Genomic DNA, 26,805 nt, shown 5'->3' on the forward strand with positions numbered 1-26,805 from the left:
AAAAATTCTAACGATGGATTTTTAGAGATCAATCAATATATTTGAGGAGCTCCATTTACATAATAGAGTTTATAAATTTTATGAGGTTAATTAACCACGATAAATCCCTTTATAACTTTTCCAGTAATATATAATCTGAACCATAATAATAAATTAGCTCTTCCGTTATGCTAAGATCATCATATTAGACCACCAAGATCGTTGAACCAGCTTAGTGAAAGATAAGTAGAAATATGGGAAGACCTAATTGATAGATTAAGGAAGTTGGGAAAAGATAAGTAGACCTATTAGACCACCAAGATACTACTTTTAGATTAAATCATTACATTGATTCTCTCACTCTCGCATAGTTTTTTTTTTTTTAATTTTTTTGCCATGTTTTCATATGGAAAATAAGTTATGATCTTATAGAGAAAAAATTACTTAATGTAAAAAAATTTCGTAGAATCATTCGAAGTAGCATTGTTGAAAAAAAGTTGTGATATTTTGAATAACAGTAGGTTTTAAGTAAGATTTTATAAATCATTGATTGAATAACAAGAGATTGTAAATTATTTTAAATAATTTTAGAAATTGAATAATATATAATTTTAGAAGACTATTAAAAATCACCAATTGAGTAACAACAAGTAATTTTAAAAATACTCTAAAATATAAATTTAACACCACTCTTTGTATTTTGAACTAGATTTACCCAAAATATTAATATCCGATATCTTCTTCCCATCAATGACCTTTCATATTGAGTTTATTGGGCTTGGACCTAGTGAAACCCTAAAAAACATGTATAGATTTGTTTTTAACAATCTTTTCAGATCTAGTGTGTGTTTGTTTCCTCAAATCCCTCCCTGTCGTCCAAGTGTCGAAAAACCATGGAGAAGGTGATGTATGAATTTGGCTTCGCTGCGCTCTGAATCAATTATTTCGTTTTCAGAATGTTTGTTTATTTAGAACCGTTGTTATCAAAATCGCGTTATACAACTTTTTTTTTTTTTGCAGAACCTGACTTTAATTGGCGATGGTCACTGGATCCAAGGATACGTAGATAACGAGAACGTCCATGTGCTTCGTGATGTTTTTCTTCTAATGGAGAAGTTTGAAAATCACTTCTGATCCCATAGGAACCATTATGTCGGCGAGATTTCATTCGAGGTCGTTGTTTCAGATGGCTCCAAGGGAGCCAAGATAAATGCTGATATAAAAAGAGAACTGGAGGCCCAAATGGAGATTGACCATCGCTTGGTTCTTCGAGATTTGAAAACCCGTAAGTACCTTCTCCCTTCATAAGTAAAATGATTAGGGATAGTTTCTGATTTAAATCCTTTTTAAATGATTAGGAATAGTTTGTGTTAAGTAAAATAATTAGGGATAGTTTCTGATTTAATCCTTTTTAAATGATTAGGGATAGATTCTGATTCAATTCTTTTTCAGCTATACTAAAAAAGTGAGTATGGGAGTAACTGACTTGGCTTATATATAAAGCATTGGGCGATGAGAAAGAAAAAAAAATTGATCTAGAAGTAAACCAAACCGGAACTAAATCAAACCGTGACTAGAATGGTTTACTAAACCGGAGTTTTTGTGACGGTTATTAAAAAAGCTAACCCGTAGTATCTCTTGGCTCCATCAAGATGACGCGTATAAAATCAATTTTTTCACTACTTGAACTACACGCGTAGGCGAATATTTGAACTGATAGCAGTGAATAAAAAATTCTAACGATGGATTTTTAGAGATCAATCAATATTTTTGAGGAGCTCCATTTACATGATAGAGTTTATAAATTTTATGAGATTAATTAACCACGATAAATCCCTTTATAACTTTTCCAGTAATATATAATCTGAACCATAATAATAAATTAGCTCTTACATTATGCTAAGATCATATTAGACCACCAAGATCGTTGAACCAGCTTAGTGAAAGAATAGTAGAAATATGGGATTACCTAATTGAAATATTAAGGAAGTTGGGAAAATTGGATGTAAACTATACTACTTTTAGCTAACCACACTTGTCATTATAAATCATTACATTGATTCTCTCACTCTCGCATAGTTTTCTTTTTTTTGTTTTCCATGTTTACATATGGAAAATAGGAAATGCATTTTGAATGCACATGTTGGTGAAAGGGATGTGGTCCTTCCTAGCGTGCGACACCTGTTCCGAGATATGGAAGAATAAACAAATGTTAGCTTACGTATTATTATTGTAAAAAAGCATCCAATAGTGGATAACCACTTGCTAATGCTAATTTTGCTTAGGTTATTAAAAATATTTAAAAAACGGGAAACGAATAAAGTAAAAAAAGCAATGAAGAAGAAGTGGTGTTACGAAGCGCATCAAACAAGAGTCGAAGCTATAGCTACCACGTGAAACCATGTACATGTGTCATTTTGTTGCTATCTAATTGGCCTTATGGGTCGTTGTTATAATTAACGTCGATTGTACGGACGTCCCGACGGGTTTGTTTTTTATTTAACTTATATCACAACGATTAAAGTTCTGTGCTTTTTTATTTTCTTTTGCGTAAAGTTTTCTGATTCATCTTTGGCATTAAAATTATTTGTTAAAACAAAAGTTTGTTTCAAACTTTCTCTGTAAGCTTATCTTATTAGGGGGCCATATATATGACGATGTGAGAGTCTTAGCACTATCATACTTTATGTATGTAGACTACTTACTTGATAAATACAAAGGAAGATTTATAGAGTCACGAAAAAGTACGTACGTTATCTTACACAAGTATACAATATATGCTTTAACCCATTTTGTGTACTCGAAGTCTTTTTAATTATACTAGAGAATATGGGTTTCGAGATCGGACGGTGTGCGGTTGGAGAGAAGAGACGATCAGACGGTGTGCGTGCGTAAGCACTTATTTGTCCGAGAGGAGCTGGCAAAGGGAACAATGATGATGGCTGCCCTCATCAGGTGCGCAATAGTTTAAAGTTTAAACCTATACTTTGACGGACACCGGATCTATAGGTTGTCGGTTAATCTGGACACGTGCCAAGATCTCCCCCATTACCTTCAATTTCGCCTTCGGTTCCCCCACACGGTTAAGCTGCAATTTACACACCAATCCATATATAAATATCTCCATTTTTACCTGAGTAGTAGTTATTTACCAAACAGTAATGATTATTGTTCATTGTCAGTTCATTGGGAAAAATTATTATTCTTACCCCGCCCACAATTATTGTACATGTTATTATTACTATTATTATATAAACACATTGGCCCTTCAGTTTTCATTTTTGAGTTTTTTACCAAAAGAAGAAAGAAATTGCGTAATGTTATTTCTAAAAATAAAAGTGATGTACTGCTATCCTAGCCAGGTCTAGCTAGGGTTATAGGCGTAAGAGAAAATGGCAAATTGTCAAATATATCAATCATATAGAGGAAAAAAAAAACTTTTTCTTTTTATATATATCTCTCTCTCTCTCTCTTTATTTTATTAGTTTTTGTTTTTCTCTCCTCCTCCTCCATCATAAATCTAGGGCTTTCCAAGAATCTGTAATCACATACCCTCTTCCCAAAAATCTTTCTATTTATTTTTTCTCTCTCTCTCTCTCTCTCTCCACTCAGCTCTCATATATACACAAAGAGAAAACATCAATCCAAAGAGGGTAAATCTCGAAATCCGTCTTCAGTTTTTGGTTGATTCTATTTATAGATCTTTTTCTTTATTAAAATGGTTAAATGAAAGATTGTTGTTGATGTTCTTGGTCACTATTCATTTTTTTTTTCTTTTGAGTTACATAAACTTTTCTTGTGTGATTTTAAACAGAAGATTTGGATAAGGAATCAATTAGAAGTAAAGGATGGTGAGGGGCAAAACGGAGATGAAGAGGATAGAGAACGCAACGAGCAGGCAAGTGACGTTTTCCAAGAGAAGAAATGGACTTCTGAAGAAAGCCTTCGAATTGTCGGTCCTTTGTGATGCTGAAGTTGCTTTGGTCATCTTCTCTCCAAGATCCAAACTCTATGAGTTCTCTAGCTCTAGGTATGTCTCCTTTTTGTTTTTAATTAGTCTCCGTGCTATCAGATTCGACTGAGATGCTAATCCGGGTCTCATTTACTCCGTAATTATATAATAGATTCGATGAATTTGCATTTGGTTATATGATTGATTATCAAGATCTAATCATAGAGATAATGGTATATATATATATTTTTTTTAAAGTAGATTGGAGAAAGAAAATGGAGTATTTTTTTTTAATAGGATTAAAACTAATGATCTTATTTTCAATATGTAGTCACCAGATTTTTATGGCACTACAACCTATGATTTGTGTATAAATTTGTATGTACTTGGTTGTGAGCCCATCCACTTCTCGCTGTAGATGAGTTGATCTGTTTGACTTTCTTTATCAAGAGAGATCTTTTTGATATGGTAGCAGCTTTTAGTTTACAGATAATTGATACTTGTCCATTTAGACTTCAATGCTAGCTATGTAATATAGTTGCTTTTGTATGTATAGCAAATTAGCAATATCAAGTCTTTTTAAGTATAGTGTCGTTACTTAGTCAAATAAGGCCTATTTATATATGAACGATTCAGCCTATCTTCATAAATTAGGAAATTAGCAATACTTGGAACTAACACTAAATTTCCTTATTTAGACCGTGTGTTTGTGTGTTTGGCTGTTTGCGTGAGATTGATTTTACCATGGTTCAATATAGTTAATAGAATATGTATAGATATATTCCTACACATTATTGAATACTTTTACACACATGTTGGAAATATATGGATAAATTACTCATTTATGTGTGAACAGTCATGTGGTGAGTACATGTATTCTGGTATATACTTGATGCTTCTATATATATCGTATAAGTGTGAATATGCATTATCGATGTAAGTATAGATCTGTAAAAATGTGGCAACAAAGAGATATTTTGGTTCACTTTTTACCCACAAATAGCAGTGATGGAGTCAGCGCATGTGTGTAGATCAGAATTGTATATTCATTCTTTTTATGGTTTCTTATTTATTTATATTTTTTTGGGTTATTATGCTGATTTCTTTCGGTATAAATTTATGCTGATTAAAACATTAGAGTAGAAGGATTAGACACTTCAACATCGTAAGTGTACTTAAGTGTCTTTTGAGCAAAGCCAAAAGAAATTTAATCACGATTAACTAGGCACTATTAACCACAGAATCCAGTTGTGTTAACCCACTGTTTAATGTATTTTAAAGAATAAAGCTTATTAATATCTATGTAGATTGGAGCATGTCCATGTGCATCTATGTATATACATCTGTCTGTCTCTGTAAATGTGTATGTATAATATTAGCGCATTATGTTGTATCATAAATCTCAATATTGCTATTTACTATTTCATGCATTTTAAAGTAAAGAAACAAGCCTTTTGTTTTCATTTAACCAAATTTTGTTTTGAGAATATTTTGGTGTCGAAAGTACGTCATGTGTATATAAGATATGATCTCGAGAAACATCCTAACTTTTGGGAAAATGCAACTAACCATGCTTACGTATGATTCTCTCTGTCTCTCTTTTACACATTTTATGTATATAATCTCAATATTGTTATATATGAACTCACCAGAACTTTTTTTGATTCTTTGTTGTCACAAACATTCTGATACCATTTATAAGCTATTGGTTTTGCTTGTTCGGAATTTGAAGTGAAAACGTTTTGACTCCACATTTTCGTTTCTTTTATTTTTATTTGATTCTTTTCAGTATAGCAAAAACAATAGAACGATATCAGAGACGAATAAAAGAAATCGGGATTAACCATAAGGGAGATGCTAATTCTCAGGTAAAACTATATGCTCTTTTCCAAAATTTTCATTGTTATAAAATCAGTCCTCATTCATATATATTTTGGGTTTCACGCATTGCGGATGAATAATCTTTTACTAGATTTTTTTTGTGTGTGTGGTGGGTTTAAATGTTTCATACTACTATTGCGTACTTGACAGCAAGCGAGAGACGAAACACATGGCTTGACAAAAAAGATTGAACAGCTAGAGATATCTAAACGGTTTGGAACTAGCTCATATATAGTACTATCTTATGAGAAATTTTATATGGATTGTATTAGACACTAGCTAGTGTAAGGTATTTTGATTATAAGTAAATTTGCAGAAAATTGCTTGGGGAAGGCATTGATAAATGTTCTATCGAGGAGCTGCAACAGTTAGAGAATCAGTTGGAGCGAAGCTTGACCAGGATAAGAGCCAAGAAGGTATTATTTACAATTAAGTCCGCATGATATATCACACTAAATGTTCATATATGAAGTTTTTGAAAACATCATCCATTTCATTCATACATTCACATGCAAGCTCAATTTCCTATGATAAATGAAATTAGGAGTAGTTCTCGTTTTTATGCGATTTTGCGAATATGATGTTTTGATGATATGTTGTATTTTATGTTATATGTTATACACATGTTAAAGATATAGTCAAACCAAAAATTCAATTTGTTTGTACGTTATAAGAAAATCATAGGTTCTTTTAATTATTATGCCAATTGCCAAAACGTTGTTCTGTTAACCATCTAGCATACATACGTCTGATGTGATTGCGGTTTGTGTCGTTCCATGCATGTATTTATAACTGATATCATCGATATCATACTCAAGTCAGCATGGTTTGCATGGCCTTACTAATCATATATATTATCATCCATCCTCAAGTTAACATTGCAATAAAAATGAGTATCAGCGATTCAACTATATATGTATATCAGTATATGCATGCACTGATAGTGATAGTGTAGGATATATGTATGGTTTTAACGATTCCTACAGGATATATTAATGAGGAAAATTTGCTTACATCTCTCTGTATATTGAATTTCAGTACCAATTACTTCGTGAACAAATTGAGAAGTTGAAGGAAGAGGTAAATCAAAATACAGTCTTCTTTTTTCTTTTCTTTCTCTAAGTATTAGTGAGTACACCATATGTACTTTATAATGACATAAACTTATCTGTTCATTGTCAAAACCTTAGGAGAGGAAACTCGTCAAGGAAAATAAAGAACTGAAGGAGACGGTACGATTTTAGTTTATATATAGTTTTAAATGCTAATATTACTAGTATAAAACGTAAATGTGCTTCTGATTAAGAATTTTGTAAATTAAAAGTGGCTTGGAATGGGAGCAACAGTAGCATCATCGCAATCAACGTTATCATCATCAGAAGTGAACATAGATGACAATGACAACATGGAAGTGGAGACTGGTTTGTTCATTGGACCTCCTGAGACAAGACAATCCAAGAAAACCCCTCCTCAATACTAATCTCACAACTTCAAAACGAATGTATCAACAACCATCAACTTTTTTTTATTGTATCATATTTTCGTCCAAAATCTGTGATATTCAATAAATTCTAAACATAGTGTATTAATTTGTTCTTAATCAAGGAAGCTAAACTTGTTTGTTCTTCTAAAATTATGATATTGTTTCGTCTAAATCTAGGAATTTGGTTCTAAATCACAATGATCATCATAACATAAAAAACAAACCGAAGTAAACCAAAAAAGGTTAACCATTAGTTACGTAATCCCTAAATATGAAGAGAATAAACATGATTAGCGACATAGCATTTTCAGAGAGGGGTCCACGGCTAAGTGGTGGGATTGCGTACTGTCGCTTTCCGGCGAATTTGGTTCTATTCAGACATCTGACATTTCCTTTTTTCCTTTCACTTTCTTTTATTGTTTAGTTTACGTTTCTTTATTGCACTTTCTATATTCTCTCTATATCTTCTTCTGTAACAACTTCAGTGCCGTGGGTTTCAAGGCTTTTGCCCAAATATGGGTTGCATCTTTTCTTCTCGGAAAAAGAAACCGGCAACAAAAGGGTTGGCGGAAAGCCGTCCTCGCTTCCATACTCTTCCATCAGAAAGAAGAATGGCTGATGATGATGGTCATCATCAAACCCCAAAGGTTTCAGAATTGTTGAAGATGAGTGATATTTGTCCCAAGGAACTGAAGAGAGAAGAAAGCGTTCTTGTTGTTAATGTTCATCCTCGTACATCGGAATTAGCTGCCTCCGGTTGGCCATCTTGGCTTATCTCCGTAGCTGATGAAGCTCTTGTCGGTTGGATCCCTGGCCGTGAATCTAACTTCGAGAAGCAAGAACAAGTCTCTCTTTCTCTTTCTCTTTCTTTTTCTCTGTCGTTACCTTTCTTTGTTGATTCCCATTTGATAGAAAAGACATATTCTCTGTATTTGCAACAGATTGGGGGAGGAACATTCAGTAAGGTGTTTAAAGCTAGAGATCTTATTCGTAACAAGACCGTAGCTTTGAAGAGAATCCGGTTTGATCTCAACGACTCAGAAAGCATCAGGTGTATAGCCAGAGAGATCATAATCCTGCGCAAGTTAGATCATCCCAACGTCATCAAACTGGAAGGCTTAATGCTTGTAGACCACGATTCCTCTACCCTCTACCTGATCTTTGAGTACATGAAACATGACCTCTTGGGACTCTCTTCATTACTCGGTAACCAATTCTCAGAACCTCAGGTACTTTTAATCGCGTCTGTTCAAACTCTCTTCATTACTTGGTGTTAAATTCTCAGGTACTCTCTTCTTCTCTGTCAGGTTAAATGCTATATGAGGCAGCTCTTAAGAGGGCTTGATCATTGTCACACTAATCATGTACTCCATCGGGATATAAAAAGCTCAAACCTTCTGATCAACTCTAATGGAGTCCTTAAGATTGCAGATTTTGGGTTAGCTACGTTCTTCGATCCTCATAACAGTGTTCCCTTGACGACGCATGTAGCAACTTTATGGTATCGACCTCCTGAGCTTTTGCTTGGAGCCTCTCATTACAGTGTTGGGATCGACTTGTGGAGCACAGGCTGCGTCATAGGTGAATTATATGCTGGAAAGCCTATACTTCCTGGAAAAAACGAGGTAAACCATTACATTCCAATCAATCTTGTTCTTACTACAGAAGTAAAGTCTCAGAAACTTTTCTAAATATTCCAAGACAGATCAACTGCACAAGATATTCAAGTTGTGTGGATCGCCTTCAGATGATTACTGGACAAAACTAAAGCTACAACTGTCAGCTCCATTGAGACCCATGTTTCCATATGGATCACATATAGCAGAGACATTCAGAGATTTTCCAACTTGTGTTATTTCGCTTCTAGAGACTTTGCTCTCAATAGATCCAGATTTTCGAGGCACTGCAACTAGTGCACTCAAGAGCAAGGTGAGTTTGGATTGGGATCTTTACGTTTTCCACTGTTGAATGTTGGTTTTGTTGTTCTTATGACTCCAACTGATTAACTTCTTCCACCGTGAAACAGTACTTTAAAACTGAGCCATTGCCTTGTGATCCATCTTGTCTACCAAAATACCCTCCCAGTAAGGAAATCAACATTCAAATGCGCGACAAAACTAGAAAACAAGCTTCACAAGTTAGAAGAACAGACGAATCACAAACTGTCCAGCCAATACTTACAGATTCTTCTCTCACAAAACCTGTGCAGGTATCTCTAATCTTAGGTTTCTAAGTTTCTTGAGAGTGTTTTGGAAGAGATTCAAACTAAAAGATGATGTATGTGCAGAGAAAGTGCTCAGATTTCACGAGCAGAGACAATTCATTTACAAAGTCTTCCGAGGAAGAAGAGACTTCCAGACAAGTGCAAACATCCACGGACATGATAACTGAGGATGAAACTATAGCACAAGTCTCTTACACCGACCCATCTAGAGAAGACCAGAATCTAGGTGGATCAATGAATATGGAGGAACACATACCTTTGCCAATGAGTCCGTTTAGAGTTAACCCAACACCAACCCTGCCTAGCCTTTATGAGAATGGGACATCTTCATCTGGAGGAGTAGGCATAAGACCCACTCTGATTGAGACTTATACTGTCATTTAGATTAAAATGGAGAAACAAAGAGATTCAAACACAAAATAAACATTCTTGGTCAATATCTTGATTTTTAATCCTCAAATAATGCAGAGCATAACTCAGCCGCAAGAAAATCCAATCCAAAAGGTACACTGATTTGGGAGAAAAAAATTTGACAACTCCAAACCACCACATTAGTTCAACGGTTGCCACTGAAGAGTTTCTCCAGCAAACATAGGGACGATCTCTCCAAAGGAGAAGCTGAAAACGTCCGGGACCTTCCAAGGAGATTTCTTCAGTGTGATCTTTGACGAGTTTCTCGGGAGGCCATAAAAATCAGGTCCATTAAAGCTTGTGAAAGCTTCTAACTTGTCAAGCGCACCCGCCTGAATGTAAAAGAAGTAAAAGCTATGAACTTAAAAGGAAATCCCAAACCGGGAAAGTAAACTGTTTGAAGTTACAAAGTTTTACCTCATCGAAGACCTTAGCATATAAGGACAAGGCAACAGGAGCACTGTAAATACCAGCACATCCGCATGATGTTTCTTTTCTAGTCCGTTCATGTGGAGCACTATCTGTACCGAGGAAGAATTTCTTGCTTCCACTAGTTACAGCTTTAACAATGGCTTCTCCTGTACAATTAAGTAAACGCAATGACCTTTCAGAAAGCTGCTGAAAGAAATGAAATCTTAATGTTCTTATGAAAAGTGAAGAACATACGGTGTATTTCTCTTTTGAGAACCGGAAGACAGTAGTTGTGAGGTTGTAATCCACCTTGGAAAAGGGCATTTCTGTTGAGAAGGAGATGTTGTGGTGTGACTGTTGCACCCACAGACCCTATAATCAACAAAAGACTATGAGCTAGGCAGATTAGCAAAAACCAAAGGACGAAATGATAAGTAAGATAGTTACAAAACCTTCTTTGCAAGATTCAACAAAATTCACAGCATCCATGGTAGTGATGTGTTCCATCACTACTTTCAGCTGTGGAAGGCGTTGGATTAGAGGCTGCAAAACTGTCTCAATAAAGATTTTCTCGCGGTCAAAGACATCAATACTCGGATCTGTGACCTCCCCATGAACCTAATAAAAACATTCCTCAGACAGGACAGTATAAAAGACAAAAATACAAATCTAATAATGTGCTGTGTGATTTATTTACCAGCAAAGGCATGTTTTGTTTAACCATCTCTTCTAGCACCGGTAAGCATTTTCCAAAAAGGTCCGTGACACCATCTTGAGAGTTGGTTGTTGCTCCAGCAGGGTACAACTTAACCGCATAAACCACACCACTCTCCCCTAAAAAAGGAGCATATATAATATGAGCATAAAACTAAACAGTCGCAAGTAGAATCTCAATCTGAAAGATGAAAAATGTATCAGACCACATTGCAACATGATGGAAAAAAAGCAACAGGTGTACTTACTTGCAAGCTTGATCTCATCAGGTTGAGTTTTGTCTGTCAAATAAAGTGTCATAAGCGGATCAAAGCTGGTCCCAGATGGCAAAGCTTTCATGATAGATTCCCGGTAAGTAATAGCAGCTGCAGTAGTTGTAACAGGCGGCTTCAGATTTGGCATCACAATCGCTCTCTTAAAAGTACTCGCACTACACACATTTACAAGACACCCTTAAACCATCAAGTACAACACAAGCATCAACAAAATATAAAAAATTGTAATTGACGATCTCATACATAACAAACAAACAAACAATTGTTCCTATATCAAACACCAACAACAACCAAAACAGTAATGTGACAAATAGAAACACACACAAACAGTTATACTCAAAATCATACAGCTGCAAAAACAAAGCAAACCAAGAAAAATAAAACAAAAAAACAAAAATTGTCAGGACCTGTGGGGAACAACAGCCTGAAGAAGATCATTGTCACGGAGATGAAGATGCCAATCATCAGGTTGAGTGATTGTGAGTTCCATTCTTACTGCTCTTGGCTTCACTTTCTTACAAGATCGGTCAAACTTCAGTTTCTGAGATCCAAATCCCTAAATACAGAGAATAACACAAGACTTTTACAGACGCATGTGTGGACAACTATATGCTTTCTACTACATTTAAATAAAACTAAAAATTGAGTCACGTGGATTGAATAAAATGGGTAAGGTAAACTAAAAACAAAGACTCAAAAGCAAGAGTGAGGGGGAGGAGGAGGAGGAGGAGACACAGTACATATACACTACAAGGAGAAACCAAAGTCTTTATCATGTCAAAAATCTCAAGGCTTTGCAAGATTTCACCTGTTCAAAAAGGGTAAATAAGACAAAAGACATTCAACAACTGAACCAAACAACCATTGATTCGATTTTTACTCTAGTCTACAAAAGTTTCGATCTTTATTAGAAAAAAGCCACTAAATTGATGCAACCCCAGTTCATCAAATATTCGAAATAATGCAAAGACAACACTCATACACATACCAGATATATGAAGATGGCCTCAAGGGGACGAACGAAGAAGAAGAAGGTTACCACTGTTTAACGAATGGAGTCAGTCTCCGATGTCAGAATCAGTTTTGGATTAAAACGATGGCGTTTAGTGGTCTAATTACTAAACCGAGAAAACGAATGAAATTAAATTGAACCGGAACTAAACCGGACAGCTATGGTTCGGACTTCAGACAACTAAACTAACTACTTGTACATTGAGTAAAGAAAGGTTCGGTCAGTGTCGTCTCTTTGTCGAGACGAGATGGCTAAGTTATCCAAAATGACGGTTAGAGGCACCTGTTAGCCCCACCATGACGACACATGGATATTCTCATGCAAAGATTGGAGTACACGTGGCACTCTCTAGTGGTCAAGAAGAATACCAAAAGAGTGTTCAGATTTGGGCACGGAAGTGTGTAGCGTGAAGCAACCCCTTTTAAACACAAGAGCCAACCAAATACGCATCACCACAGAAAGAAAGAACCCTAAATTCCAGGAAAAGATTCAAAAACCAAAACTTCAAGCAATCAATCAAAAAGGAAAAAAAAAGCTCAAAATTGTAGTTTCTTTCATAAAGTTACAAGCTTTCTGATTGCGGTTTCAGTATACGAACACGCAAGAAATCGCGTGACCGTTTGGTTCCAAGGGCTTCTCTGTATATAGGGGTGATTTGTTTCCGTCTTAGTTTCTGTCAAAAATTGAAGCTTTGTGATTTGGTTTCAAAGAGAGTGGAGATGTGTAGTTTGTCAGCGAATCTGTTGTTACCAACGAAGCTGAAACCAGCTTATTCAGACAAACGGAGTAACAGTAGCAGCAGTTCGCTCTTCTTCGGCAATAGAAGATCCAAGAAGAAGAATCAGTCGATTGTTCCCGTAAGGATTTGGTTCTTTTTAATTTTTTTTTGTCTGTATTGATGGGAAGTTACGTCTCTTCTCATCTATGTCTGGATTCAAGGAAGCCTACAAATGATTCTTGAATCTAAGTAAGAACATAATTCGAATAATTTAAGGTTTCTTTTTGGATTTTGGTGCAGGTTGCGAGGTTGTTTGGACCGGCTATATTCGAATCATCCAAATTGAAAGTATTGTTTTTAGGGGTTGATGAGAAGAAGCATCCATCAACACTCCCTAGAACTTACACACTCACTCACAGTGACATTACTGCTAAATTAACGTTAGCTATTTCCCACTCCATAAACAATTCTCAGGTAAAAACACCTCCTTATGCTCTTTAACGTATCTACACATACAAACATAAACACCTCTGTTTCATGAGTGTAAGATTTTAGGGGATTGAGCATTTCAAGCAAACTACGCTGACTTATAATCTATTGTTAGGCTTTATATATCTGTATTTTGGCACTATGGTTTTATCCTATTTATATGTATCTATTGTCACCCAAATCTTTAACACTATTCCTAAGAAAGATTAATGTAATTCAGATTCATGGTTGTAGCAATTTGGAGAGGCTGATGTATATAAATGTTTGTGTTTAGTTGCAAGGATGGGCAAATAGGCTATATAGAGATGAAGTAGTAGCAGAATGGAAGAAAGTGAAAGGGCAAATGTCGCTTCACGTTCATTGTCACATAAGCGGTGGCCATTTCCTTTTAGATCTCTTTGCTAAGTTTCGGTACTACATCTTTTGCAAAGAACTACCAGTGGTATGTTTGCCAAATTCAAAAGTAACTTTTTTGTTTGTTTCATGTGTAAACAAATGTTGATTACTATGATTGTTTTTGGATACATTTAGGTGTTGAAAGCATTTGTGCATGGTGATGGGAACTTGTTGAACAATTACCCTGAGTTACAAGAAGCTCCCGTTTGGGTTTATTTCCATTCTAATGTCAATGAGTTCAACAAAGTTGAGTGTTGGGGTCCCCTTTGGGAAGCTACTTCACCTGATGTTCACAGAACTGAAATTCTCCCCCAGACTAAATGCGTGGACGAGTGCAGTTGTTGTTTTCCACCGGTTAGCTCGATTCCATGGTCTCATAGTCTTAGTAACGAAGGTGTTAATGGTTTCCCTGGGACACAGACTGAGGGAATTGCTACTCCTAATCCGGAGAAACTCTAGTTATGGAATTGCAAGTTTTTCTTTGGTTTATCGTAGTTTGTAAAGTAAAAAAAGGGAAATGGAAGATTCCTCTTGGTGGATCTAGTATTTATTGGTTTTGGTTATGGACCATTTGGTGTAGATAAATGTGGTATAGGTAAAAATAATTATTGTTTGTAGGTAAATAGCACAAAATTAAGTTAAAAAATACGTTTTTGTTGGCTGTGTCTACTACTCTCGAGTCTTGACCATCATTGTAGCATCTCTCATCCACACAAGATCAATTCCAAATGTAAATCTATCTGCCACATATTTAGGTATTATATAGGTGACAGACTGGTATAGTACTGGAATAACTTAAAAGATGAATAGACTAAAAAGAAAGGTTTCTAACTTATTCGCAAAAGATTCGTGAAATTAGGTAAAAAATAACGATATTGTGAATACTAATAAAAAATAGTTATATTTTGGAAATGTGAAAACATTCATGAGAATCATCACCAGTTTAATAAAGGAACATTTGAAGATAAAATAATGAAACTATATCATACTGTATGAAAACTTTCATGAGAATCATCACAACACTAAAGTAGTAAAGTAATAGACGTATATTAGGATTTAAGGACCTAAGTCGACGGTATAACACGTGAAACGAAGGAGAAACGTGAAGGTAAAGAGTATGGCAAAAAGACTTGCGTCTTGGGTTTACGAAGCGTATCAGCCACTTCTTGCCTTCTAATGATTCCAAATCATTTTCTTGGATTTTATATATGGTCTCTCTTCTTTCTTCAAACCTTTTTCATTTTGGAAAAAAGATACTCAGCTACACGAAGTATTGTTCAATACATGGCCACACATCCCAACTTTAAAAATGTATTGCCAACTACACGAAATATATGTATTGCATAGTTACATATACCAACTATATGATGACATGTGCTCAACATCACAACCATCTTATTCCGGTACACTGTTCATCAGAATCCGATGTTGACCAGTATTAACCGGTGTTGACCGATGTTAACCAATAAAAATATGCTTTTTTAATATTAGAAACCAAAAAAAAAATTGTTTCCATCTTTAATGTATTCATTCTTATAATTATTAATTTTAATTTTGAAGCTAAACTAATAATTAAATAAAAATTATTAATAATTATTTTGAATATATATATATTAATTATATATGTATATATTAATATTTCTACAGTCAAATATATTGTTTTGCAAACTCAATTTTTTGGATCTTCTATATATTAAAAATAAATATTGTGTGTTTTTGTTGTTTACAATCAAATATATTTCTTTTATTAAATAACAAAAAACATTGTATTTAAATAAATCAAATAATAAGTTGATGTTTTAAATTGCAATAGAAAAAAAAACTAACTATTATAAGAATGGATGAATTAACAGATATATAATATATTTTTATATTGCAAAAATTAATAAAAGTGAAATGAAAAATCATTAATAATTTTTTCAGGTATTAAAATTTTTATTTACCATGAGTATATAACATTTTTCAATAATTCTAATGATTTTGATATGTATTGGGTTTGGTTCTAAGTATTTTTGTTGTAGAAATATTTGTTGCGGTTGAGAATATTAAATAATATTAATTTTATATTTAGATAAATTAAGTAAGAAGTTGATGTTTTTAAATTAATAAAGTTAAAATAAATAGTTTTCTTATTTGATTTATTATAACAAGATAATCTGGTTTGAATTTAAGTTTTAATATCTTATGAATGATTTTTATTTCAATTTCAGTTAAGTTTTGAAATTGAAAAAGATAACTATCATAAGACTAAATTAATGGAATTATATACAATATATCTTTATTTTGGATCCATATATGTTTTACATTATAAAACACTATAAATGATTCATAAATAATTCAACTAATTTTTTTTGTTTGGTTTCTAACATTAAAACAAAAAAAAATTGCATATTTTTATTGGTCAACATTGGTCAACGCCGGTCAACCCCGGATTCTGATGAACGGTGTACCGGAATAAGATAGTTGTGATGTTGAGCACATGTCATCATATAGTTGGTATATGTGACCATGAAATACATATAGTTCGTATAGTTAGCAATACATTTTTAATGTTGGGATGTGTAGCCATGTATTGAACAATACTTCGTGTATGTATTGAACAATACTGTAGCTGAGTATCTTTTTTCCTTTCATTTTATAACCAAAATAAAGATAGACTTTTTGATGTGACCCCATTCGTCTATCTAATTTATGACCAAATACAGAAAGAGAAGAAGAACAGGTAAAACATAAGAAAATGGTAACGAATTATTGCATTTATTATGCCTCTTCACTATAAAATGTTTTTGTGTTCGTAAGTAAAAAAATAAATACAAAGAAGGCTATATTTTGATATATGATGAAAAATTGAATAAAGATATACACTTTTTTTTTGGAAAATTTTGAGATATTGTTGCGCGCATCTTGACGAACCCTGATTGTGATTAAATCAAAAGGGTTAGATCTTTTTGCATCCGTGTAAAAAAAAAGAATTTAATGCCTCTCTCCATGACCGTGTGAAAAAAAGTTGGTTGAGTCGACCAACTCCAAAGCTGGCAGCTGTTGAAGTAACTTATAACTTTTGTCTGTGTGTTTTGAAAGGTACTTTCACCGAATTGTTGTTCTACCAAAGAAAGACGACCCGATTTCACTATCCGTGTTCTGAAACATAGCCAAAACACATCAAATCAGTTCCTCATAATCTTTAATTAGTTAGGATCAGTAATTACACAAGTAGATTAAGTTTGTTTTCTTACCTGAGATTTGGGTGAAGGAAACACATTCCAGAACCTTAATGTTTCATCTCCTGCTCCTGTTACTATCGTCTGTCCATCGGGTGAAACCGCAAGGTACAGGACACGGTATGTGTGACCGGTGAGAGTTGCAATCTGAACAAACAAAAAATAAAACAAGAGTTAAACATATGATCCATATAATAATGAAAAGTAATAATGAACAGAGAAAAAGGTCAGAGAGATTTCATACTTTGGACATAGTTGGGTATTTCCAAACAATGATCTGGTTTTGGGAGTACCCGTGCGTGCTAACCAGCTCGTTCACATTCTTAGACCAAGCCAGATTGCATACCTGTAATATGCAAGAACAAATAAGGTTATTAAATGTGAAATGGTGGTTATGTTATTTTGTGAAGTCATGTCATAGTTAAGAAAACATTTACTTACCTGACTACNTCAAGAAAACAATATTAATACATACCCGATTGTCGTTTCCACCAGATGCTAACTCTTTGTTGTCATAAGACCACTTGAGTCCACATACCTCAGACTTGTGACCTGCCAGTTTACTGACATGATCTTCTTGACACCTTATGTCTCTCTGAAGAATACTCTTGTCTCTGCTACCAGATGACAGAACCGATGAACCCCATGCCAGAGCGCCAACTCTTAGACGATGACCTTCCATTGTTCTTGTTCTCTTGCAGCGCGACGCATCCCATATCTGCAAAAACATAACTAAAGTGAATATTCCATAAAAAAAGAACAATCATAAATCTTATCCGCCCAAGGTTTTATATGTGCTTTGTTACTTTCCATATTAACCCCAAAGGATTTAACTTTACCCAAGGTTACAAACCCCTTTGATAAAGATTTATTCGAGAGCATATATATCTTCTTTATAAAGAAAAAAAAAATCTTTCTAATAATCCCATATGATATAGTACCATTTAAAGATCAGGATCCCAGTAAAAGATAAAGGTCCTACAGTCCATACGATAAGGTCTAATCATGTTGTAACCGTAACTAGTAAATTTATACTATATCTTCCAGATTCAGAAAGTTGTAAAGTAACGTACATTGTTACTTACACATATGCATAGGCCAAAATAGTGGACAAAAACAAAAAAGAGTAAATGAGATCTAACCTGAACTTTCCCGGTACTAGTTCCAACAGCCAGATGAGTTCCACGTAACGCCCAACCAACTGAGCAAACACTATCATCTGCCCCGAGATCACATAACTTTGTTACCTGCATTGAATTATCAAGGAACAAATTAACCATCAAAACAACTTGAAACTACTGTGATTTATTAAAAATTTGTAAGAGTCAAATAAAAAAGAGATCTCACCTTGCTGCTACAAGCATTCCATAAATAAACGCAGTTTCCTAATCCCACTGCAAGAACATTTTGAGCAGACCAATCCACAAGATTCAAGTAAAAATCATCTTGCAAAGCCGGTGCATCCAGTACCTAATCAAACACAATAATAATAAATAAATAAAAAATCCTCTGTTATCATCTGTAGCCAGATCAAGCTCCCTCACATATAAAACCAAAATAAAAAAAACACTAAACAACAAGCATTATTCAATAATGGCTTCATCTACTAGATCACTCTACACAAGAACTCAAATTCTAGACCATCAGAGAGAACAAAAACATCATAAAGATCACAAATTGTTTGAAATCAAATCAAAGATCAGAATTCAACTAGATCAAGAATCTAAGCTTCCCCAACCCCCAAATCTTCAGACATTATACAAACAAACAAACAAAAAAAACCCATCAACCCAAAACCAAACAATGCCACAAATTACTCAAAAACAAAACAAGAGACATGATCCAGATTCAATCTTCAAATCACCACACAATTCAGAAAAACCAAAAAAATCCAAACCTTATAAGGCGATCGCGGGACTTTCCTGGGAGCTTTGACCGGAGAATGAGAAACACCACCAGGAGGATCATCAACACCAAAAGGAGAAAACGAATTAAAAGAACGATGAGTCTTAGTCTCCGTCTTAAACCTAAAAATATTCCTAGAAGAAGAGAACCCAGTAATATCCCTCTTCTCCGGCGTCTCTGGACCAAACATAGCCGCACGCAACAGAGTGGCGTAAGAGCCAGCTCCGTCTTCTTTACCGTCTTTACTCGGCGAAGGAGACAGATCGAAGAGAGCAAAATTGGATCCGGATCTACTGGGTATGAATCTATCAGAGTATATAGACCTCGACGGTGATTGAGATTGGTTCGCATTGATCAACCGGTTGATCCGTCTCTCAAGTGAAACCACCGGTGTAGTATTATTCATCGACGGCGATGATGAAGATGAAGATGAAGAAGAATTCGTATTCGTTATCACATTGCTTGCGCTAGGATCTTCATCAACCATCATCGTTCGTTTTGACTATTATTATTATTATTTTTTTTTTGTTCTTCAGATTTAACAAAGGCTTCTCTTTTTTTTTTTTATGAAGGGGGGGGAGGGGTTGAAGTGTTGTTGTTGAAGACAAAACCTCTCTTTGTTTGCCTTTTTATTCTAGTTTTTTTTTTTAATTAAAAAAATGTTAATTTACCTTTTTGGTTATTTGACATTTTTATTTTTATTTTTTAACTTTTTTTTCCTTTCCCGGGAAATCTCTCAGGGAAAAAAACAGAAAACGACATGTGAAGTGATGCGGTTTTAAGCGGTGTTGTGTTGTGTTGTGATGAGATCAGGTAAGGAAGAAGGGACCGTGAGGTTTAAGCTTTCTGATTAGTGTCGTCTACTTGATTCAATCTCAATCGTTGGATTAAGAGGTTATGATTAAAAAAAAATGTTTAATGGGCTTGTTGGGCCAAGATAGTTATGGTTTTTACCTTCTTTTTGATAAATGCTGCAGTTAAAATCTCTAGTGATCTTATAGAAGAATCTTAGATGGCAGGCGTTGACATATAATATTAATATGAAATAATTATTACTTGATAAATGTTTGTAGATCTATGTCAAATCAAGCCAAACCATGCTCTTTTTATATATTAAAAATTAGATCTGAATTTTTTTATTTGATTGTTTTTCTTTTTTTTAATTTCGTATCTAGGGAAATTGAGATATATTCAAAGTACAAACCAAAAATGTTATATCTTATACAGATTATTAATACTAGAAAATTTCCAGAAAAAAAAGATATAGTTGTCAAAATTAATTCAATCATATAGGAAATTTTAATTTTTACAGGTTTAATAAATTATTTTAACTATATCTCATTTAAATATTGTTTAGATGAAATCTAGTTAATTGTTTTGTTTTTAAGGAAATTGAGATAGAGAATACAAACCGAAAGAAAAAAAAATTAACACAAAAAATGATATAATAGTCAGAAATAATTCAATAAAAAAGAAAAGAAAATTAAACTTATACATTTATTAAAAAAATAATTTAAAGTAGATTTAACTGTAATTTTTTCTTAATAAAGTAAACACTAATAAATGAAAAAAAAAAACCAAATCTTACTAGTATGAATAAAAATATTGATTGCAACTTGCAATGAAGGTGGTGATTTGTTTACAATTCCGTACTTGGCATTTAACAATAGCTTACTTACTGTGTAAAGGAGAAGATGCTTGTAGATGTGTAGGTGGAAAATTCTATTTACTTTTCATAATTACTATAAACCTATATTTTCTTTACCAGATCAGAAAATTATATATAAATTTGGAAAAAAGAAGAATCATTAAGGAATCAAAATGAAAAAGAAGAAAAATAAAGCTTACAATATGAAAGTTGAGAGGGAGACTATCTGATTTTTCACTTAGAGAGAAAATGCCCCATTTTACTTTTTCTTGCAGAGGGTAAAAAGAAAACAAAATATTATAGTCGTTTAAACAAAACAAAAACAAAAATAGACGAAATTTCATATTGAAGCCATTGAAACTATTTGTATATAAATATATATATTTATGTTAAAGATTAACACACACAAAAGTGAGTAATAAGTAAACAAATTATAATAATTATGGATGATTATTATTAAAATGAGTGTTTTTATACCTATCATCGCCCATTCTAGGAAGAGTTCTAGCTCCAGGAGCAGTAGGAGCCCTAACATGACCCACCATTGAAACCTGCAGAGCTTCTTCTTCATAAGCTCTTCTCTCCATCTCTTCTCTCATTGCTTTCTTTTTCACTTTCACCAACATAGCCACCACCAACATTCCCAGCAGAATCGCCCCTATCCCTGACCCAATCACACTCCCCACCGCCACTTTCCACCGGCTCAGCTTTCCTCCTCCGTTGCCACCAATGACCTCCGTCGATGACGTCACTACTCCACCGCCACCACTGTTATGATCATCTACTTGAGCTTCTGTTTTCATCACGAGAGCGTAATGCCCTTGTCTTGTCCCTTTACACACATACGGCGAAACTTGCTCGCTAATCGTTGTGTTACCGTTGCTTGTGAAGCACGCGCACAAGACTGATGAGTTCTTCTTCATCGTCGCCTTAGGGTTAGGGTCAATACTTGACTTGTTGCTCAAGAAATCGACCAAGATTGGGTTTTGGTCGGTACCCACAACGTTAACCTCGTAAGGGTTGGTGGCCACGCCGTCAGGGTTAGCATTGTAAGCTAACAAACCGAGAACCGGTGACACGAGCTGGTAATTTTCACCGGTTAAGTTATAACCAGTAGAGTAGATAGAAGACCAATTCGAACCAAGATTTTGGCTAATTAGCATGACTCTCTCAGGGCATGGCTCCACCGTCACGCCTGAACCGATGTGAAACTCTCCTAGTTTTGCACCGTATCTTCTCAAACTCCCGCACCTTAACTTGACCGCATCGATGTCTATACCGGAGAAATTAGAAGGGAGATGGATTTTCTGAGTGATGCCAGTGTTGAGGTTTAGCTTAAAGTTTCTAATGGTGTAATCTCTGATCATGAGATCAAGGAGATGTGTAGATTGAGACTCAGATTGGTGGAATGATAAGAGAAGTATGATGATGATTATTGAGATATTAAATGTACAAAAACAGAATGAATCCATGAGAGAGGAACAAGAGAATCTCTAAGGTCTTTGAGAGGAAGTGAAGAAGAGGAAAGAAAAAGAAAAGTTTTGATTGTGTTTTATTTTTTTTTACTTTGTGGGGATATGTTTTGTGGACAGACATTATAAACACTTACACTTTGATTTGTCAGATTACTCTTTTTACCTTTATAGAAGACATGATAATTGTTAAATAAGCGCATATGACCGTTCTAACGTAGAGGTTTAAAATTCTAAAGGTCTAGTGGAGGAGAAAATTGGATCAATGATGATAGAGGCATGGGAAGATGATGATCATGATTACACTTCTGTGTTAATTAAAATTCAAAAAAAAAAAAAAAATTGTAATCTATTTTATACCACAAAAAAGAGAGACACTGGCGTGCTTATGTTTGTGTGACTTTATCCTCTTTTGTGTAATGTTACCTTTGTCTGTCCTTTCATTATAAGTTCTTGACTTTTATGTTATCCTATCGTTCAAAGTTTTATGTTATACACCATTTGAAATTTTTGACAACCAAATTAACACTATGCATTTCTTATACTACTTGCTTTTAGCTCTAGACCATATAGAGTTTATCGTTTGGCTTATGCTAATTTGATCTTAATGGTTAAATCAACGTGAAGTTAAAAGAAATGGTGGTTAATCTTCATATGTTCGATATCCAAATATTTTAAAGTTTAAATGTTTACGATTTAGTTCTTTTATTTTCGGGTTAGGTAAGTTTGATATAACTATATTAATGATTATATTTTACCTACAAAAGGTTGATGGAAGAAGTACTCATATAATAAACATTTCTCTTATTGCTTACACAATACTTACAAATCAGAGAACATGTGAAGGAGAGAGAGCTAACATGGAAGATCTTACATATACATTAACTTCGAATCTTATTTTTGCTTCTGACAAAACCCCATTCTTCTTTTTCTCCAGCTTCAATCTTGTTGGCAAAATCAAATTTTACTATCTCAGATTTCCATGTGATTTTTAAAGAGAGTAACTAATCAGATATTTACTATATGTGTACCTCATCATAGGGTTCAAGCTTGGCTTCCTTCTGGTAATGTGATCAACCGAGACCCCGCGTCATACACCATCGCGGTTCCACAGCTAAAACAGAGATAACGAAAGATTCAGATGGGGTTTATATGTTAAAACTTTTGGAAACTAAAGCTTAAGTCAAAAATCTTACTTGGTGCATTTGACAGTGTTGATCTTTCCACCGCTAGAGATTGACAGAATTGTTCCAAAGAAGGAAACATTCTCCGTTCCACAATTCGGACAAGGACCCTGTGAAACAAAAACATTCTTAAAAAGGCTCTTGTAGCATTTCTTCTGCAATCTGAATAATGTTTCTTTCTTACCTTCAAGATCAAGAAGTCTTTGACGATCAGTTTGGTGATAGATAGAGCCAGATATACAATCACAGGCACAGCAGCGAACCACGTGAATATGAAACTGTATGGTTCCGAAAGCTCCATGATGTATGTGATCTCAAAACCTGTAATGTCGTCGAGGAAGAAAAATCTGCAAGTACCCCCCCCAATTGAAGAAAAACAGGTAAGCAAAGACAAGACCTACGGTTTAACTGATTTGAAAGAGAAATCGGTATACAGAGTACTCACAGTCCTAGAGCAACAACGGTTGCTGGAACATTCAACAAGAACATTTTGAAATAATCTACAGCGAGATCACTATACACCTGCATTTTGAGGAAGTTCACAAAGATTGTAAATCAAATATCTTTCCACAATCTAACTTTAACAATGTGTCTTAATGTCTTATGTAACATTTTACCTTTTTACTACGGAGACTGCATCTTGGACCCTCGCACACAATATCGCTACCATCCATCTAATGGAAGCAAAAAGACATATAAAACCGAACCTTAAAAGGAATCAAAGGAGACTTATGTTGATTGAAGCATAAGAAGGGTGTAGAACCTTAAGTTTCAGTTTCAGCTTATCATATTCTTCATCATTCAAGATTGGATTTCCAGAGACATAAGCCATTGAAGCTTCCAAAAACCTTTGTTCATCGGAACCTGCGGTTCACAAAACCAACCAAAGATGAGGACTTAAACTCCCTAAAGAAACCAAAAACAAAGATATGAAATTGTTAATCTCATAGTTGATTTATTACTTAGCATGACAACACTGCTTCCTTCCCACATCAACTCTTCTTTAAGGTTATCAAACTCTTCATTAGACATGATCGCTTTGCCATCGTAATAGAAAGACTGCAAGAAAAAAGAGGGCAAAAAATACTATTCTCAGTCTCTTTAAGATTTATTATAATGTATCTGGCAAAGTATATAAAAGGATGGTTTATGTAGTAGCGTTACTTGCATCGCTTGGAGGAACTCTTGTTCCAATTCACCAATTGTTTTCTTTTCAGCCTTGTTGATGCTACAATATGGCAAAACATTGCTATCCACGTTGTCTCCTCCTCCCCCTAACGAATACAAAAGACTGTAATTAAGAGAACTTCATAGCAAATATTTGAAATTGCATACATGTAGAACAGAGATAAACTCTAAACATTGAAATGAAGTCCAATACAACAACAATTGCTAAACTCACAACTATAACCATTGAAACAAACCCTTCAAGAGTTGAAATTTAACAGTGTTCGAGTCTTAATACTATAATTTAGCCACTGAAAAATAAAAAGCTGCTTTCAGAGGAACACAAAATTCTAAAAGGCTAAAACTTTCAGAACAAATTCGAAGCTTTGTAAGCAGATAGATCAAATTTAGAGACTCTAAGTGGAAAAATCAAGACCTGATTGCTCAGTGGTGGCTTTGGCAGGCAATAAGGAGACTCTTCTTCTCAAGGAAACTGATTTGGCAGGGCAGAGCTGATCCAACTGAGTCTTGGAAGAAGAAGGAGAGAAAGAAGAAGTGGTGGGTTTGCGAGAAACGGCGGAGAAAAGTCGAGGGCTTGTCAAACTGAACAACATCTTGCTACCCATTTTTTTCCCTGGGAGAAGAAAAAAAAAAGGAGCTCCTTTTCCTCTGTTTTTTTTTTTTCTCAGTAAGTAGGAAAGGGAACCTGTGGTTGAAGATGTGTTTACTGTTTGTGAGCTCCAAAAATTGTTCTAATTTTTTTGTTTTTTAATTATTGTTTGAGGAAAAAAAAAAAAAGTATTTGGATGCAGAAAAAAAATATTGAGGAGATAATATAAGTGTGGAGATAAATTTCTAGGCAGATCTCTCTGATATTCCCTCCTCTCATCCTTGTCATTAGAAAATATCCATGTCAGCATTACATAGATTTTCCCTTTTAAAATTAAAAATATATAACTTATTTAAGGGTTAATTAAATAAATACCACAATTCTAAAAGTTATTTAAGAGAATAGCATAACAACTTTTTTTAATAGTAAAATACTATGGGACTCACGTTTTTTTGGAGTAGAAAAACAAAATCACCCTTTTCTTATTTTAGTGTAAAGTAGAAAAAATGAAAGATTAGGTTAAATTTTTTAAAATAGCATGTAATATTTATATTTTACATAAAATTTTTAAAATAGCATGTAATATTTCTATTTTACATCTCATTTATGAACCCAAACCGACATATAATTTCGTTCTAATTGTAAAATCTAAACCCTAACCATCTTATTTGTGAACCCAAACCGACATATAATTTCGTTTTAATTGTAAAATCTAAACCCTAACCATCTCATTTGTGAACTCAAACCGATATATAATTGCGTTCTAATTGTATAATCTAAACCCTAACCATCTAATTTGTGAACCCAAACCGATATATAATTGCGTTCTAATTGTAAAATCTAAATCCTAACCATCTCATTTGTGAACCCAAACCGACATATAATTTCATTCTAATTGTAAAATCTAAACCTTAACCATCTTATTTGTGAATCCAAACCGATATATAGTTTCATTCTAATTGTAAAATCTAAATCCTAACAATCTCATTTGTGAATCCAAACCGACATATAATTTCGTTCTAATTGTAAAATTTAAACTCTCACTATTTCATTTGTGAACCCAAACTGACATATAATTTCGTTCAAAAAACAAAAATGACATGATATTTAAACAAATAACATGTAATATATGTAATAGGTATAAGATTAATTGTATATGAGGAGAGAGAATAGACTGTGGATCCTATGGTAGTTTGTTAAATACTTTTCATTTTTGTGGTATCTAGTGCATATACTCCTTATTTAATCCAAACATTTTGTTATTTTTAAATCTTTATTTATTTATGGCAGTGATGATAACAAATTAACAATACATAGTTTTAGGTATTTATTGGTATTAAAATGATATTTTAAAAATTATATTATTATATATGGCATAAAATAGCACTATAAACTTTAAAGAATTAATTTACTTTCATAACAATAAATAGAGTAAAGAAGAAATAAGAAATCTATATGTTATGGAAATTAAAATAATATAATTTAGGGAGATTCTCAAAAATAGCACCAAAATAAATTTTTTTTTCCAAACTTAGCACAATATCTCTAAAATTCCAAAAATAGCACTAATTAATCTTTTAAAATTAAATTCTAAATTCAAAATACTAAAACCTACCCCTCAAAACTATACCCTAAATGTGAAATTGAGAACCC

The 26,805-nt window shown here is 34.0% G+C and overlaps 7 protein-coding genes across 10 annotated transcripts; 3 read left to right on the plus strand and 4 right to left on the minus strand.

Moving 5' to 3' along the window:
* Positions 3,449 to 7,412, plus strand: LOC104731200 (agamous-like MADS-box protein AGL19). Of its 2 annotated transcripts, none has more exons than XM_019234231.1 (8): positions 3,449 to 3,632; positions 3,797 to 4,009; positions 5,721 to 5,799; positions 5,963 to 6,024; positions 6,129 to 6,228; positions 6,851 to 6,892; positions 7,003 to 7,044; positions 7,137 to 7,412. In XM_019234231.1, the coding sequence occupies exons 2-8, from the start codon at positions 3,828 to 3,830 to the stop codon at positions 7,290 to 7,292; spliced, it is 663 nt and encodes a 220-aa protein (XP_019089776.1). In that variant the 5' UTR covers positions 3,449 to 3,632; positions 3,797 to 3,827; the 3' UTR covers positions 7,293 to 7,412. The 2 variants fall into 2 exon arrangements, with proteins under 2 accessions (XP_019089776.1, XP_010448808.1); XM_010450506.2 differs by having other exon boundaries at positions 3,450 to 3,632; positions 3,794 to 4,009.
* On the plus strand, positions 7,513 to 9,927 carry LOC104731199 (probable serine/threonine-protein kinase At1g54610). Of its 2 annotated transcripts, XM_010450504.2 has the most exons (6): positions 7,515 to 8,140; positions 8,237 to 8,524; positions 8,603 to 8,920; positions 8,997 to 9,224; positions 9,322 to 9,504; positions 9,583 to 9,927. In XM_010450504.2, the coding sequence occupies exons 1-6, from the start codon at positions 7,811 to 7,813 to the stop codon at positions 9,901 to 9,903; spliced, it is 1,668 nt and encodes a 555-aa protein (XP_010448806.1). In that variant the 5' UTR covers positions 7,515 to 7,810; the 3' UTR covers positions 9,904 to 9,927. The 2 variants fall into 2 exon arrangements, with proteins under 2 accessions (XP_010448805.1, XP_010448806.1); XM_010450503.2 differs by having other exon boundaries at positions 7,513 to 8,524.
* Positions 9,911 to 12,520, minus strand: LOC104731198 (dihydroorotase, mitochondrial-like). Of its 2 annotated transcripts, XM_010450501.2 has the most exons (9): positions 12,319 to 12,520; positions 12,071 to 12,138; positions 11,738 to 11,886; positions 11,304 to 11,485; positions 11,039 to 11,175; positions 10,794 to 10,959; positions 10,597 to 10,713; positions 10,348 to 10,508; positions 9,911 to 10,262 (listed from the first exon to the last, which is right to left on the minus strand). In XM_010450501.2, the coding sequence occupies exons 2-9, from the start codon at positions 12,104 to 12,106 to the stop codon at positions 10,071 to 10,073; spliced, it is 1,140 nt and encodes a 379-aa protein (XP_010448803.1). In that variant the 5' UTR covers positions 12,107 to 12,138; positions 12,319 to 12,520; the 3' UTR covers positions 9,911 to 10,070. The 2 variants fall into 2 exon arrangements, with proteins under 2 accessions (XP_010448803.1, XP_010448804.1); XM_010450502.2 differs by lacking the exon at positions 12,071 to 12,138 and having other exon boundaries at positions 12,319 to 12,519.
* Positions 12,740 to 14,614, plus strand: LOC104731201 (protein STAY-GREEN 1, chloroplastic-like). The gene is made up of 4 exons (XM_010450507.2): positions 12,740 to 13,199; positions 13,361 to 13,534; positions 13,824 to 13,991; positions 14,081 to 14,614. Exons 1-4 carry the CDS (start codon positions 13,062 to 13,064, stop codon positions 14,402 to 14,404), a joined length of 804 nt encoding a protein of 267 aa, XP_010448809.1. The 5' UTR covers positions 12,740 to 13,061; the 3' UTR covers positions 14,405 to 14,614.
* LOC104733368 (protein FIZZY-RELATED 2-like) lies at positions 16,676 to 19,744 on the minus strand. The gene is made up of 7 exons (XM_010452950.2): positions 19,064 to 19,744; positions 18,514 to 18,636; positions 18,309 to 18,413; positions 17,642 to 17,884; positions 17,411 to 17,512; positions 17,182 to 17,313; positions 16,676 to 17,086 (listed from the first exon to the last, which is right to left on the minus strand). The coding sequence occupies exons 1-7, from the start codon at positions 19,559 to 19,561 to the stop codon at positions 17,033 to 17,035; spliced, it is 1,257 nt and encodes a 418-aa protein (XP_010451252.1). The 5' UTR covers positions 19,562 to 19,744; the 3' UTR covers positions 16,676 to 17,032.
* On the minus strand, positions 20,668 to 22,385 carry LOC104731202. The gene has a single exon (XM_010450508.1). The coding sequence runs from the start codon at positions 22,189 to 22,191 to the stop codon at positions 21,160 to 21,162; it is 1,032 nt and encodes a 343-aa protein (XP_010448810.1). The 5' UTR covers positions 22,192 to 22,385; the 3' UTR covers positions 20,668 to 21,159.
* On the minus strand, positions 22,960 to 25,296 carry LOC104731204 (PGR5-like protein 1A, chloroplastic). Its single transcript, XM_010450510.2, has 10 exons — positions 24,979 to 25,296; positions 24,540 to 24,649; positions 24,338 to 24,434; positions 24,139 to 24,239; positions 23,993 to 24,049; positions 23,821 to 23,897; positions 23,560 to 23,722; positions 23,388 to 23,485; positions 23,223 to 23,305; positions 22,960 to 23,135 (listed from the first exon to the last, which is right to left on the minus strand). The coding sequence occupies exons 1-9, from the start codon at positions 25,166 to 25,168 to the stop codon at positions 23,236 to 23,238; spliced, it is 963 nt and encodes a 320-aa protein (XP_010448812.1). The 5' UTR covers positions 25,169 to 25,296; the 3' UTR covers positions 22,960 to 23,135; positions 23,223 to 23,235.

This window comes from Camelina sativa, chromosome 12 (genome assembly GCF_000633955.1).
Source record: "Camelina sativa cultivar DH55 chromosome 12, Cs, whole genome shotgun sequence".
NCBI lineage: Eukaryota > Viridiplantae > Streptophyta > Magnoliopsida > Brassicales > Brassicaceae > Camelina > Camelina sativa.

Excerpts from the sequence above, each read along its gene's own strand:
- LOC104731200 (XM_019234231.1), top strand. The coding sequence starts at position 3,828 with ATGGTGAGGGGCAAAACGGAGATGAAGAGGATAGAGAACGCAACGAGC. Across the intron at positions 4,010-5,720 it reads TATGAGTTCTCTAGCTCTAG|TATAGCAAAAACAATAGAAC; the intron begins GTATGTCTCCTT and ends GATTCTTTTCAG. Across the intron at positions 7,045-7,136 it reads ATAAAGAACTGAAGGAGACG|TGGCTTGGAATGGGAGCAAC; the intron begins GTACGATTTTAG and ends GTAAATTAAAAG.
- LOC104731199 (XM_010450503.2), top strand. The coding sequence starts at position 7,811 with ATGGGTTGCATCTTTTCTTCTCGGAAAAAGAAACCGGCAACAAAAGGG. Across the intron at positions 8,525-8,602 it reads ACCAATTCTCAGAACCTCAG|GTTAAATGCTATATGAGGCA; the intron begins GTACTTTTAATC and ends CTTCTCTGTCAG. Across the intron at positions 9,505-9,582 it reads CTCTCACAAAACCTGTGCAG|AGAAAGTGCTCAGATTTCAC; the intron begins GTATCTCTAATC and ends ATGTATGTGCAG.
- LOC104731198 (XM_010450501.2), bottom strand. The coding sequence starts at position 12,106 with ATGATAAAGACTTTGGTTTCTCCTTGTAGTGTATAT. Across the intron at positions 11,486-11,737 it reads CAGGCTGTTGTTCCCCACAG|TGCGAGTACTTTTAAGAGAG; the intron begins GTCCTGACAATT and ends AAATGTGTGTAG. Across the intron at positions 10,509-10,596 it reads TCTCAAAAGAGAAATACACC|GAGAAGCCATTGTTAAAGCT; the intron begins GTATGTTCTTCA and ends TTAATTGTACAG.
- LOC104731201 (XM_010450507.2), top strand. The coding sequence starts at position 13,062 with ATGTGTAGTTTGTCAGCGAATCTGTTGTTACCAACGAAGCTGAAACCA. Across the intron at positions 13,535-13,823 it reads ACTCCATAAACAATTCTCAG|TTGCAAGGATGGGCAAATAG; the intron begins GTAAAAACACCT and ends GTTTGTGTTTAG. Across the intron at positions 13,992-14,080 it reads TTTGCAAAGAACTACCAGTG|GTGTTGAAAGCATTTGTGCA; the intron begins GTATGTTTGCCA and ends GGATACATTTAG.
- LOC104733368 (XM_010452950.2), bottom strand. The coding sequence starts at position 19,561 with ATGATGGTTGATGAAGATCCTAGCGCAAGCAATGTGATAACGAATACG. Across the intron at positions 18,414-18,513 it reads GGAATGCTTGTAGCAGCAAG|GTAACAAAGTTATGTGATCT; the intron begins GTGAGATCTCTT and ends AATTCAATGCAG. Across the intron at positions 17,314-17,410 it reads AATACCCAACTATGTCCAAA|ATTGCAACTCTCACCGGTCA; the intron begins GTATGAAATCTC and ends TTGTTTGTTCAG.
- LOC104731202 (XM_010450508.1), bottom strand. The coding sequence starts at position 22,191 with ATGGATTCATTCTGTTTTTGTACATTTAATATCTCAATAATCATCATC.
- LOC104731204 (XM_010450510.2), bottom strand. The coding sequence starts at position 25,168 with ATGGGTAGCAAGATGTTGTTCAGTTTGACAAGCCCTCGACTTTTCTCC. Across the intron at positions 24,650-24,978 it reads AGCCACCACTGAGCAATCAG|GGGGAGGAGGAGACAACGTG; the intron begins GTCTTGATTTTT and ends TGTATTCGTTAG. Across the intron at positions 24,435-24,539 it reads AGTTCCTCCAAGCGATGCAA|TCTTTCTATTACGATGGCAA; the intron begins GTAACGCTACTA and ends TTTTTCTTGCAG.